The sequence below is a fragment of the Delphinus delphis genome, chromosome 15 (assembly GCF_949987515.2).
Source record: "Delphinus delphis chromosome 15, mDelDel1.2, whole genome shotgun sequence".
NCBI lineage: Eukaryota > Metazoa > Chordata > Mammalia > Artiodactyla > Delphinidae > Delphinus > Delphinus delphis.
The window spans coordinates 83,079,150-83,092,463 of NC_082697.1; the positions used below are offsets into that span (position 1 = coordinate 83,079,150).

At 45.6% G+C, this 13,314-nt stretch overlaps 1 protein-coding gene across 1 annotated transcript in view; it reads right to left on the minus strand.

The window, feature by feature from the left end:
• RSPH10B (radial spoke head 10 homolog B) overlaps positions 1-13,154 on the minus strand; it is a 39,330-nt gene extending 26,176 nt beyond the window's left edge. The window contains exons 1-7 of the mRNA XM_060032465.1: positions 12,615-13,154; positions 11,484-11,854; positions 8,958-9,033; positions 5,815-5,883; positions 3,802-3,975; positions 2,114-2,199; positions 1,284-1,404 (exon numbers count right to left, since the gene is read on the minus strand). Coding sequence (XP_059888448.1) covers positions 1,284-1,404; positions 2,114-2,199; positions 3,802-3,975; positions 5,815-5,883; positions 8,958-9,033; positions 11,484-11,758 — 801 coding nt within the window. The 5' untranslated portion in view covers positions 11,759-11,854; positions 12,615-13,154. The remainder of the gene's footprint in view (positions 1-1,283; positions 1,405-2,113; positions 2,200-3,801; positions 3,976-5,814; positions 5,884-8,957; positions 9,034-11,483; positions 11,855-12,614) is intronic.
• Between the last annotated feature and the right edge of the window lie 160 nt (positions 13,155-13,314).

Sequence of the window (13,314 nt, forward strand, 5' to 3'; positions counted from 1 at the left end):
ATTTCGTATTTATTCAGTCTCCATAAGAACCCTCTGAGGCAGGCACCTTTATTTAGGGGACAGTTGCTTCTTAAGCCCTGTCACCGGTAGCATCTGGAAGCACTGCAGAGAAATGGGAACAGGTAATAATCCCAGATCCCAAGGCAGCTGGCAAGTCTGGATCTGCTTTGGTCTTTTGACCAAACTTCAAATTTGAGCCTTGTTATCGTCATTTAAGATCTCTACTATAATTCTTTATCAAAAATGATCACCTTGTACCCAATAAAATCTTGTCTAGCCAAATAAGTCCAAAAATATAAATAAATAAAATGTAAATAGTAGTCTCAGTCCTCCCAAGAGTCACGTGACTTATGAATTTGCCAACGGAAGAACCTCGCTTGGGTGGGAGACCTCTAGAGAAAACTAAATACTAATAAAATAGCACTTAAAAAAAAAAGGTCAAGTTAGCCATAAAAGGAATGAAATAATGCCATCTGCAGCAACATGGATAGATCTGGAGATTATCATACTAAGTAAGTCAGAAAGAGAAAGACACCCTATGATATTACTTGTATGTGGAATCTAAAATACGACACAAGGGAACGTATCTACAAAACAAAAACAGACTCACAGACATAGAGAACAGACTTATGGTTGCCAAGGGGGAGGGGAGGGCGGAGAGGGATGGATTGGGAGTTTGGGATGAGCAGATGCGAACTATTATATACAGAATGGATAAACAACCAGATCGTACTGTAAGGCACGGGGAACTATATTCAATATCCTGTGAGAAACCATATGGGAAAGAATATGAAAAAGAACATATATACATGTGTAACTGCATCACTTTGCTGTAGAGCAGAAATTAACACAACGGTGTAAATCAACTATATGTCAACAAAATATATATTTTTTAAAAAGGCTGATTTAGGGCTTCCCTGGTGGCGCAGTGGTTGAGAGTCCGCCTGCCGATGCAGGGGACACGGGTTCATGCCCCGGTCCGGGAAGATCCCACATGTCGCGGAGCAGCTGGGCCCGTGAGCCGTGGCCGCTGAGCCTGCGAGTCCGGAGCCTGTGCTCCGTGGCGGGAGAGGCCACAACAGTGAGAGGCCCGTGTACCGAAAAAAATAAAATAAAAGAAAATAAAAATAATAAAAAGGCTGATTTAGACAAGTAATCATAATGTGAGTTTGTGAGTTTCTAACTTTAACACAGCTTGAATTTCAGATTACCGTGCAATGGGCTGAGGATCAGCAGAGCCCCCACCTCTGGGCGTATTCCACTCAAAGCAGCTAGCACAGTACCTGGGCCCCCTGCTCCCAATGACCCGTGTACTCTTCGTTCGTTGTCAGCCACCTCATTCGGCCTTCCCCATGACGCACGTTGTTCTCCCACTGACCTTCATATATATTTCCAGATTTGTAACTAGGACAAACAAAAATTAAAAACAACCAGTTATCTCATGTACAACATTTACCTTTAAGACTTCCTTAAACTTTCTCCCTAAATACCTCTGAAGAAATCCAATCCTTGTGCCCGTACAATCTTCCCTGTATTTAAATTCAATGAATAGGCATGTGGTCCTTATGAACAATCCTCTGGGTGGGTGGGGGGGGGGGGTGGACAGAATAAATCACTTTGTAAAAACTTCTGATTACTTAATAAGGTGACAGTGGGTAAGATTAGTGTTTATAATCTTATTAAGTAACTCCCTATAGTATTATGATTGGTTAATATTTTGCCCCCAAGTATTTTAATCCTTAAAATATTTGGCTCCCTCAGCTCGATCTAAAATCAAGTCGATATGTCAATATCCCTCAGAAAATATGAAACTAACAATGGAGACCCGTGATTAACATAGAAAACAAAGGGAGGCAGCTTCTATGTATAATAAAGGGAAACAGTATGATTAGCCATCATATTTAATATGGTGTTTTTCTAAATTTTCCGAAGAATACTTCATCCCTGTTGAGATTATATTGGGGTTAATTTAAATATTCCACCCTGCTTATATAGAAAACGTGTTCTCTGTAAGTTCTGCACCTTATCTTTAAATAGCCTATGTGAAAGTTATTTGGGCCCAAGAACGCTCTTCGCCAACACCCCAAACATGGGGGGGGCGGTGGATACCTACCGCCTTATCCCCCAGCCCTTTCTGACGTTGTGCACCCAGTCTCCCTCGTACCAAGAGGTTCCCTCTTGATTGTAACAAATGCAGCCCTAGAACAAGGAATAGCATTTTTTAAATAAAATCATCAAGCCTTATAAAACAAATGCTTTTTTAAAGGTAAAGATTAAAACGTATGATTTTAAGGAGTCTAAATGATGCAGAAAATGTCATCCTTAGGTAAGACATATAACCCGTGTTATGTTTCTGGTTTGTGATTAAGAATACTGTAAAGTGCCCCCCAAGTGAGAATGAGATCACAAATCAGTTACCCCTGAATAGCCAAGTGTCACATACGGGATGAAACGACTACATCCATTACACTCAGTATAGTCAGTAATTATTTGTCAAATAAGTACCTAAAGAAATCCTATTTTGTCGTCTCCTAAAGTGAAGAGTAGTACCTTCCTTATAACTGAAGCTCACTCTCTTTTATGTACCAAAACCAGTTTGTTTTATCCATTTTGACGTCTTACTTTACTGCCTCCGAGCATAAGTGAACACGGCATAATTTTTCTTTGATGATTCCTTTAAGGGAGTGGGAGTAGCCACTGTGCAAAGCATTTGGATCTACGGTAAATGGCCTGAAATTGCTTGTTTATTCACTGGTTTATTTCTGTGTGTGTGTGATTTTTCCATCTTCTTCCTCATTATCACGCTAACTTGTTCCTTCTCGCAGCCATCCTGGTGCCTCTATCTAGAAGTCACCATCCCCAACTCCCCCAAATATCTGAACTGACCTGCTCTGAGCTAAAAAACAAAAAACAGAATGCAGAACACAAGGGAACAGTCTAAATCTGAGTAAGGTGATAATTATGAAGATAGACTTTTTCTTTTGACATTTTCTAAAAACAGTGCTACAGTATTTTATCATCCTATATAAAAGTGAGACAATAGTACCAAAAACAGCAACCTCGCTTCAAAGTACCTATAACCTACATTGCTGGTGAGAGTGTAAACTGGTTTAGCCACCACGGAAAACAGTTTGGTGGTCCTTCAAAATGCTAAACATCAAGTTACCGTAGGACCCAGCAATTCCACCCCTAGGTATATACCCAAAAGAACTAAAAACAAGTACTCAAATAAACCTTTGCACTCACAGTCATAGCAGCACTATTCACAGTAGCCAAAAGATGGAAACAGCCCACATGTCCATCACTGGATGGATGGATAAACAAAATGTGGTCCATCCATACAATGGAATATTACTCAGCTGTGAAAAAGGAATGAACTACCTACAACACGGATGAACCTCAAAAACATGATACTCAGTGAAAGAAGCCAGGCACAAAAGGTCACATATTGTCTGATTCCATTTATACAAAATATTCAGAATAGGTAAACCCATAGAGTGAGAAAGCTGATCGGTGGTTGCCCAGGGCTGGGGAAGTGGGGAGTAACTGCCTAATGGGTATGGGGTTTCATTTGGGGATGATGAGAATGTTTGGGGACTAGATAGAGGTGGTGGTGGCACAATACTGTGAATGTACTAAATGCCACTGAATTGTTCACTGTAAAATGGTTAATTTCACGTGATGTGAATTTCACCTCATTAAAAAAACAAGTGAATATACCCTTCACAGCCCCCCCACCTCCTGCTCTCTGTGTTTGCACATCCCATTCACAGCCGGGGGTCGCGTGGCTGCCTCACCCACCTTGCCGTGTCTCTTGCCGTGGCACCAGTGGCCGATGTAGCACACGGGCAGCGTGCTGCACTTGAACATGCCGAATCCGTGTCTTATGCCGTTGACCACTTCTCCTTCGTAGGTGCTGCCATCCGGCCACGTGTAGATGCCACGGTTCATGGGGATGTTTTTCACAAAGTCCCCCTAGGCCAAAATGGTCATCAGTGTGGCAGAAAGAAGGCAGTGGAGAGATCCCTCGTCTTGTGGGTTGCTGGAGATGCGGATACCACGCCGGTCTCTCCTCCCTTGGAAACGGTTGAATACCCCCTCCAGCTCCCACCCCCCTCCTCCCGTCTCTACACATCCCATCCTCCCACACCTGGTCCCTCCACCGGACAGAAGCCCAGGCGGAATGAGCTATCGGGAAAGCTGTGTGCAGACGAAGCTCGAAGAAGCCAGCAGGTGACGTGGTACAGTGGTGGCTCCCAAGCCTGGCCTTGAGAATTTTGGATTCTGGAACCCGCCTTGGAGGCGGCTAATTCACTGGGTTCCAGTGTCACCCCCAGGAGATGCTGACGATTAGCCAGGCTCAGGGATCACTGGTGGAAACCCTAATATACTGCAGACACACCAGCCAACCTCCTGCCCCAGGATGAGCGGCCAGCATGCGGTGCCCCCCACACCTCAGCCCAGAGGCATCGGGTTCTCTTCCAGGAACATGAACTCCTGAAGGCGAGGGCCCAGCAGAGGTCCCAAGAGGCCAGCCAACCTCCCAGAGGATGCTTCTGTGAGAGCCTGAATCCTGCCCATAAACCCTCCCCTGACTGGGTGTTTGTGTGTCTGTGATGGGGGTGGGTCTGTGTCTGCAAGAATGAGCCCCACCTGACCTTCCAGAGCTGATGAACCAGAGGTCCAGGCCAGGAGGCGGGGCTTGGGGGCAGGGGGGAGTTTCCCGGGAAAGATTGGCCTGAAACGGCAGTCGGGACACAATCCTCTGGCCGCCCTGGACCTCGGCTGTTCTCTCCGCTCCGTGACAATGAAGGTGGACCCTCCCCTCGCTCTTCCCCAGCCTCATCTCCCACTGCCCAGTCCACTTAGCTGCCCACCTGGCCCAAACGTGCCTCTTTCCCTAACCTGGCTGTTGGTTGCATGTGAGCCTTATATCCCCTGCTTTAAATACTTTCATTACGACTTAGGAACACCATCGCGTTAGCAGCTCTGCAACTGTGATTTTCAGGGCAGCGTTTCAGGCCCACACGCACTGTAGAGGCACCGGTCTAAAAATACGCATTCCCTAACCCGGCAAGACCGTTAAGTGAGGCCCAAACGCAGCACAAGCAGCCAGTAGAGATAGCTACATCTGAGTGAGTGGGTATGGTTTGGTCTCTAGAGAAAAAAGGTACAGAAGAGAGTGTATAACAAACTATTTACAGGGCTCCCCTGGTGGCACAGGGGTTACGAATCCGCCTGCCAGTGCAGAGAACACGGGTTCGAGCCCTGGTCCAGGAAGATCCCACATGCCGTGGAGCAACTAAGCCCGTGCGCCACAACTACTGAGCTTGCGCTCTAGAGCCCACGAGCCACAACTACTGAGCCTGCGTGCCACAACTACTGAAGCCTGCGTGCCTAGAGCCCGTGCTCCGCAAGGAGAGAAGCCACCGCAATGAGAAGCCCGCGTACCGCAACGACGAGTAGCCCCCACTCGCCGCAACTAGAGAAAGCCCACGCGCAGCAACGAAGACCCAACGCAGCCAAAAATAAATAAAATTAAATCTTTAAAAAAAAATAAACTATTTGTGTTTGCAAAAAAATGGGAGAGGCTGAAGAATACCTCTAGAATATACAAACGAAACTGGAAACTGGTGACAATTTATAGAGGGTCCTGCGGTAACAACTAACTTGTCACCTCTGTTCTTTGGTTCTATGGATTTTTTTTTAACCCATGTGCTGAGTTACTTTTATGAAACTAGTATGTTTAATTGTGGGAACCTGACCATTAAATCACATAATTCACTTAGAACTATAACATACTATACGCCTTACCTCATATTTCAATCCATCAGCCCAGACGTAAGTCCCCCGTCCATGCATGAGTCCTTCTGAAAACATACCCTTTGAAACAGAGCAACAAAGCGTTAGGCCCAATCTTGATTTACAAAACTGCCACCCAGGGATTCAGCTTTTAAAATGGAAACAAGTTCGACAAATATGCTTGTCCAGTGTTCAGCTGGGAGCTGGCAACACACTGGCGTCTATCCTGTTCTAAAAAGGATCTGAGTAGGAGTCCAAAAAAACCCAGTTCCCTAAAACTGGCACTAGGCGGTGCTGCGCAGTTGTTAAAACTGAGCTGTAAATTCAGGCTTCCTCACCTAATTAAGCTGTTGGAAAACTCTAGAGTTCAAAAGAACTCATATGCTTTGGGCTTTGCATTTCAAAGTTTAAGGGTCTTTTGAAAATTATTTAGACTAGATTAAAACCATTATCTGGATATCAGAAATTATGACATTTGTCAACGTCACACTTTGTTTTCCCTTACTGGGAATTATCAGAACGTGTGAGCGTGTGTGTGTATTGACACCAACACAAGTATACATAATGTACAGTTGTCCATATCATTCACTTAGAGTATCTATCGTTAATGTATAGGAACTAGTTGTTAAAAACTTCACACACCTGAATGTCGCAATGCAATCAGAAAACGCGTATAACATTATACCAAGTCCTTCCTCGGAATCCCTTCTTTAGAGGAGGTGGTGAGCTCAGGGGTTGATGACTGGAGAGAACCGAGAATCTATGTAAACAGTGCCCTGACGCAGCGGTTCTAGACTCGACTGTGCATCAGAGCCACCAGGGTGGGGGGAGGTGAAAGCACAGATGACTGGGCCCGCCCTGCACACTGGAGATCCTGATTCATCACCAGCTCTGGGCTGGGGCCCAAGAATTTGTACTCTGCACAAATTCCCAGGTGCTGCTGCTGGTCCCTGGGAACATGCTTTAAGAACCACTGCCTTAACTTCACTAGCGAGAAGGTCTGTTATATCATCCATCCAGGTGAACCTAGCCGCACATCAGGCAGGGCTGGTGCTCAGGGAAACTGGGGGCAGCCAGAGAGCTTCCAACTGCAGGCTGAGGCTCTCGTCTGGATTATGGAATCAATCGTGGTCGCAAGAAGCAGAGTTTTGTTTTGTTTAACAGAGTATTGATAGAACAGAAGGGATCGCGCTTCAGCCACACGGGAAGGGCAAGTGTTTTGTGAAATGTTTGTTTTCAAGTTTTCTCTTTAGGAAATTGCGATCTAAACATGTGACCAACGCAGGTCTGACCCCTGTGGGTCGTGGGGCTACTGGGTCGTTCCACTGGGTTTGCCTCCTTCACCGTTTAAAGGAGATCCAACGGATGATGACTTTCAATCGCAAGAATCTGAGTCTAAGGAAAATATGCAAAGTTTACAAAGCAGGTAGCTGGCAGCGAGGAAGGGGGCTCCTCCAGAAATAAAGGGGTGTTTGCCTCTCATTAGTGGAAAGGGCAAGGCTGCCTGGCCAGGCTTGAGCTACCAGGTGACTGCATACCTGAGGACACCCAGGGTTAGCAGGAGCTGTGATCACATCCTCAGCAGCCCGGGAGGGGTTTATCCCATGTGGTCAAGCACTAGGTATCTTTGAATGGTATACACACTGGTGCCTTGTAGAAGTACCACAGCGGTGAAGGAAGATTCTCATCGGGATAAAGAAACACTACAAAGGCCAGAACTGGCAGAGGCCAGAGGGACAGTCATTTTAATGAGTATCATCCAGTCATAATAAATGGCATGGGGTTTTTTTTTGTTTTGTTTTGTTTTGTTTTTGGCCAGCTGCATGGCTTGTGGTATCTTAGTTCCCCGACCAGGGACTGAACCCAGGTCCTCAACAGTGAAAGTGCAGAGTCCTAACCACTGGACCACCAGGGAATTCCCATAAATGGCATTTTTAAGAGCTTTTATAACACAGGAAAATGAACATGTTATGTTAATGGGAAAAATCAGGATACTGAAACCTGTGCCTTTTGACCTCATCTACAAAAATCTGTTCCTATAACAAGCACACGTTTCCTGGATAATCTGAACGAACGGATGAATGACTACTGCCACTGTAGCATCATTGATAAAGACAAAAAATGAAAACACCCCAAAAGTATCTCATAATTATGGCATAGCTCTGAATGGTAAATTAGAGCACTGTGTAATATTTTAAATAATTATGGAAGAGGGAATGGGAATTCAGTGCTTAATGGGAACAGGGTTTCAGTGTGGGATGATGAAAAAATTCTGCAGATGACGGTGGTGATGGTTGTTCAACAATGTAAATGTACTTAATGTCACTGAAACTAACACTTAAAAATGGTAAGTTTAACGTACATTTTATCACAAACAAACTTTTAAGTTATGGAAACCATACATTAATACAGCAATGTATTCATAACCGAAAAAAGATTCAAGGTGTTATCTACAAAATTAATACGCCCATGTAAAAACACTGATCCATCCATTCAAGAAATAAAAGAGGGGGGCTTCCCTGGGGGCGCAGTGGTTGAGAGTCCGCCTGCCGATGCAGGGGACATGGGTTCGTGCCCCGGTCCGGGAAGATCCCACATGCCGTGGAGCGGCTGGGCCCGTGAGCCATGGCCGCTGAGCCTGCGCGTCCAGAGCCTGTGCTCCGCAATGGGAGAGGCCACCAAAATAAATAAATAAATAAATAAATAAATAAATAAATAAAAGAGGAACTTCCCTGGTGGTCCAATGGTTAAGACTCTGCACTTCCACTGCAGGGGGCACGGGTTCGATCCCTGGTCGGGGAACTAAGATGCTGCAAGCCACGTGCCCACCCCCCCCCCCAAAAAAAAAAGACACAGCAAATTGAAAACATTTATGGCAAAAGGATGCTGGGATTTTTACTCTTTGTTTTTTACTTTAGAGACCTTAATGTTGTTTGTACAAAATAAAACTTGGCAAAAGGAAAAAATCTAAAGTGACTACTTTGTACTAAAGTAGTCATGTTTTTACCTTAAAATATGTACTCAGGGTTCAAACTAAAATCAGCATCAAGTACTTCCAATTTCTTCTGAGGAATCAGTGGACTTTCTGAAGATGCAAATCTAAAATTATCACCCTGCACTGTCTGCCCTGCCCAGTCCCAAAAGGTATAACTCACGTGGTAGGTACAGCCTCCTTGAAAGATGGCAAAGCCTTCTCCCTCATACAGTCCACGGACTTTTTCCCCTTCGTAGCTACAATGAAACAAAGCTCAAGGCAATGAATCATGTGAGCACACCTCAGTGACTGTGTGTTAAAGTACGTAATGAACATCAATGAAAAAGTACAAATACCTCACATTCACTCAACAAGCATTCCCCGCTGAGGACCTGCCCCCTTCTAAGTACCAGGGCTGCAACTGTGAACAAGTTCCTGCCCTCGGGAGTTTATGGTTCAAAAAGGAGAGACAGTAAAAAGGAAACAAATGAACAAGATAATTCTAGATCACGTTCAGTTTTTGTGAAAGATATGATCAGGGAATGTGATCAGGAGTAAGGAGACGGCTACTTATAACAAAGAACCTGGAGAAGAAGAGGATCCCCAGGAAGAGGAAACAGCAAGTGCAAAGGCCCTGAGGCAGGAAAGAGCCTGCCGGCTCAAGTTCAGCTGCACAGCTGGACCACACTGAGTAGGTGAGCAATGGATGGGAGGGAGACCAGCGGAAGAAGAGGCTGGGCCGTGATAAAGACTTGCTATAAAATCGAAAAGCTCTAAGAGGAATCATGAGAGGGTTTTAAGAGGTGGGTTGGACAAGACCAGATTTACGTCTTAAAAAGATCACTCCAGTTGCCGTGGAGAACGGACTGTGTGTGGGGGGAAGCTAACTGCTGGGATGGAGTAGTGAGAGGGGAGAGAGATGGAGGCGTATGGAATATTCTGGACAATTTTCTGTCTGGGGTGATGAAAACATTCTGAAAATGGGTAGTGGGGATTGTTGCATGACATGTGTATTTAATGCCTCTGGATTTATACTTAAAATGGTTAAAATAGTACATTTTATGCTATGCATATTTTACTATGATAATATTTTTAAGATATATTCCGGACATAGAACCAACAGGGCTTGCTGACGTGCTGCCTTTGGGGAATGGAGGTACCGAGAACAGCACCCAGATTTTTAGTTCAGCACCGAATGGATAACGTGTGATGTGTCACCTAGCTTGCCTCTAGGCTCTGAGGTAAGTGAGGTGGAAAACAAATGGACCTGTGACAGCTATGACCACACTGGGATTATTCCAAGAATCCAAGGAAGGGTAAACATTAGAATACCTATAAATATAATTCATGATATCGGCAAATCAAAGAAGAAAAACCATGTTTATATCAAGATGCCAGAAAAGTATGATAACATTCAGCAATCATTTTTTAAAAATTCTAATTAATGGCAGTCACTATGGAAAACAGTATGGAGGTCCTTAAAAAAACTAAAAATACAGCTACCATATGATCCAGCAACCCCACTCTTGGGCATATATCCAGAAAAGACAGAAATTCTAATTCAAAAAGATACATGTACCCCCATGTTCATAGCAGCACTGTACACAACAGTCAAGCCAGGGAGGCAACCTGTGTGACCACTAGGCTGTTGGCAATGACAGAAGCTGATGTCCGAGACTAGGTTGTGAAAGACACCGAGGCTCCCAAAGCTGGCTCGCTCTCGATCACTCCCCAGGGAAGCCAGCTGCCATGCCGGCAGGACATTCAAGCAGCCCTGCGGAGACAGCCCATGCGATGAGGAACTGAGACTGACGGCCACCCCAGGGAGCCACTGCGAAAGACTGTCCAGCCGGTCAAGCCTTTAGACGAACCCTGGTTGACATCTTCGCTGAACCTCATGAGATCCTAACCCAGTACCATCCAGCATCCAGCAAAGCTGCTGCCAGACTCCTGAGCCCCATAAACGACGTGATATTTATTGCTTTAAGTGTCATGTTTTGGGGTAACTTGTTACATAGATAATTAGTACAAGGAGTGATGTAAACCAAGTCAGCATTAGGAAGGTAAATCTATGAGGTGTGGGGAGAGAGGCTAGAAGCAGGGACTCTTGAGGAAGTGAGTCCAATGGCCCAAGCAAGAGGTATGAAGACAAGTCTGTGCGTAGCGAAAAGGATGAATGAGAGAAGCACGGAGGAAAAAGAAACACAAAAGGCAGGGGTAGGGAAGAGATTAGTTCTGTGACTTGGAGCTTGGATGCCCTGATAGAAACAGGGACCAAGGGAGGAGCCAAAGGCTGCGAGAGAAACAGCAACGTTTACAGGAACCTTCTAAGGTGCGAATACTCATTTATTTCCCCCCATTAAGAACCTGAGGCTCAGAAAGGTTCGGCGATGGGGTTGATGTCCTAGAGCTAAGACTCAAATCCAGATCATGGTACTTCAAGTCCTGCAGTCTTTGCGTTGAGACACAGAAAGTTTGAAGGCCAGTGGACGATGTCCACTAGGGAGGTAAAAATCTGAACCTAAAACTCTTGGAGAGAGAACAGTGCTAAAGACATTGATGTTTACCGTCGTCTAGGGAGACGGAAGTAAAGCTACAGTAAGAGATTATCAAGAGACAGAGAACAGAGAGCATGAAAGTCGTAGAAAAGGGAGCATGGACGATGCAGCTCATTAAAATCACCTTTCAAAAGCAAAAAAAAAATCACCTTTCTACTATGAGTTTGGTCAGAATGGGCTCTTCATACTGGGTGGTATCTTCATACTGGGTGGTATCTTCATTCCGCAGATCATCATTTTTGCACTCTCTCTCGAGTTCTGGTTCTTTGAGCTGCATGTCCAATGGTGGCACAGCACCTGGGGGCATATCTTGCCTAGCAGCATTGCCATCTTGTTTGGGAAACTCTGTATGATCGGAGACAGACGAGGGAGAGCAGGCCAACTTATCCCCTTTTTTATCTGCTCTTTTCTTTTCTTTCACCATTGCCTTTAGAAGACCTAAGGTTTGCTTTATATAGGTAAGTATCAAATGACTCCTTTGGTTGAAAGCTGTTTGTTTCAAGGCGTTGATGAGTTTTACCTGAAAAATAAAAATTATGTCTCGTTGTTTTACAACCCCAGTGTCATTATCACTCTTTTCCTACAGCCTGAAAAATTAATTACAAGTATCGAGTCTCACCAGTTTATAAAAATATTACTTCAATATTGCATTGGTTGCTTCCTAAAATTTTTAAAATTGGAACCACCATCTACCACTTCTTTCCAAATAGTGCTCCAGTAAGAAGAGCAATCCTGTGTGTGAAAAATACCGACTTAACCTCTGAAATCTTACATGCCACCAGTTCGTACTTTAAAAGCCCGTCTCTTCGTGTGTCAGCATGGCAAAGTGCTCATGAGCTGCACTGCCCCTTCCCAGCTGTTACCTGAGGTCCTTCTGCTTCAGCTGTCAAACAAGAATAACAGCACCTTGGTCTGGTTATAAGGATGAGATGATGCACAAAATCCCTACGGATCAGACAGTGTGCACAATCAATAATGAAGTGATTACTTTTTCACTTTCCTGTTTTTGAACTTGAAATCATCGGCTACCTACCTACTCCCTAGGACAGCACTGCCAGGGTCAAGCAAAAAATCTTGTGCTAATTATTTGCCCAAGGTCTTAGAGCTGAGGCACAGGGCTCCAAAGCCACAGTTTCTGTGGCCTTTCCAAACTGGCCCCACTGAAGACACCCCGGTGCATCGAGCAGGACGCACAGGTGAGTCCCGGAGTGCAAGGCAAGGTCATGTCCGTCGCGGCGCAACCACGGCCTGGGACCCCGGGACCCCGCGGGGGCGCTCACCTCGCTGGGGACGCCGTGGGACTCTGCCAATCCCAGACGAAAGCGGCGCGGCGACCTGATCCTGCCGGTCTCCAGGCAACCGCAGGCCCCGCCCCGCTCTTAAACGGGCCGCCGAGCGTGCTCAGCCCTTAAAGCAGAGCGCTGAAGCTTGAAGCACCTGACCAGGGTTTTCCCAGCTCTACTAATTGCCGCGCCCGAGGCCTCTCTCACTAGAATAACTCAGGTGTTACTTTTTCATTATGGCCCTAAACGAATTACCCCAAACTTAGTGGCTTAAAGCAACACAAGTTTATCATCTCACAGTTCTGTAAGTTAGGAAACCACCAGGACTGGTTCCTTTGGCGGCTCCAGGGGAGAATCTATGTCCTTGCCTTTTCCAGTTTCTAGAGGCCGCCTTCCTCCATCTTCGAAATTAGCAACGTTCCTCTCTCTGGCTCGGCTGGGAAAAGTTCTCCACTTTTCAGAAGCCACGGGCTAGACGGGGCCCACCCAGCCAACCCAGGGTACTCGCCCCATCTCACCACCCTTCCCTTACTCACCTGCGGAGCCCCTTGGCCACATAGAGCAGGTTTTCAAGGGTTCTGGGATGAGGACAGGTGGTCTCTGGGGCAGGCCTGCCTCCCACAAACCCCGATATGCGGAGTTCTTGCAAATATTAAATCTTTCGGACAGGTCCACCAGTGCAGTGTTTGCACAAGTG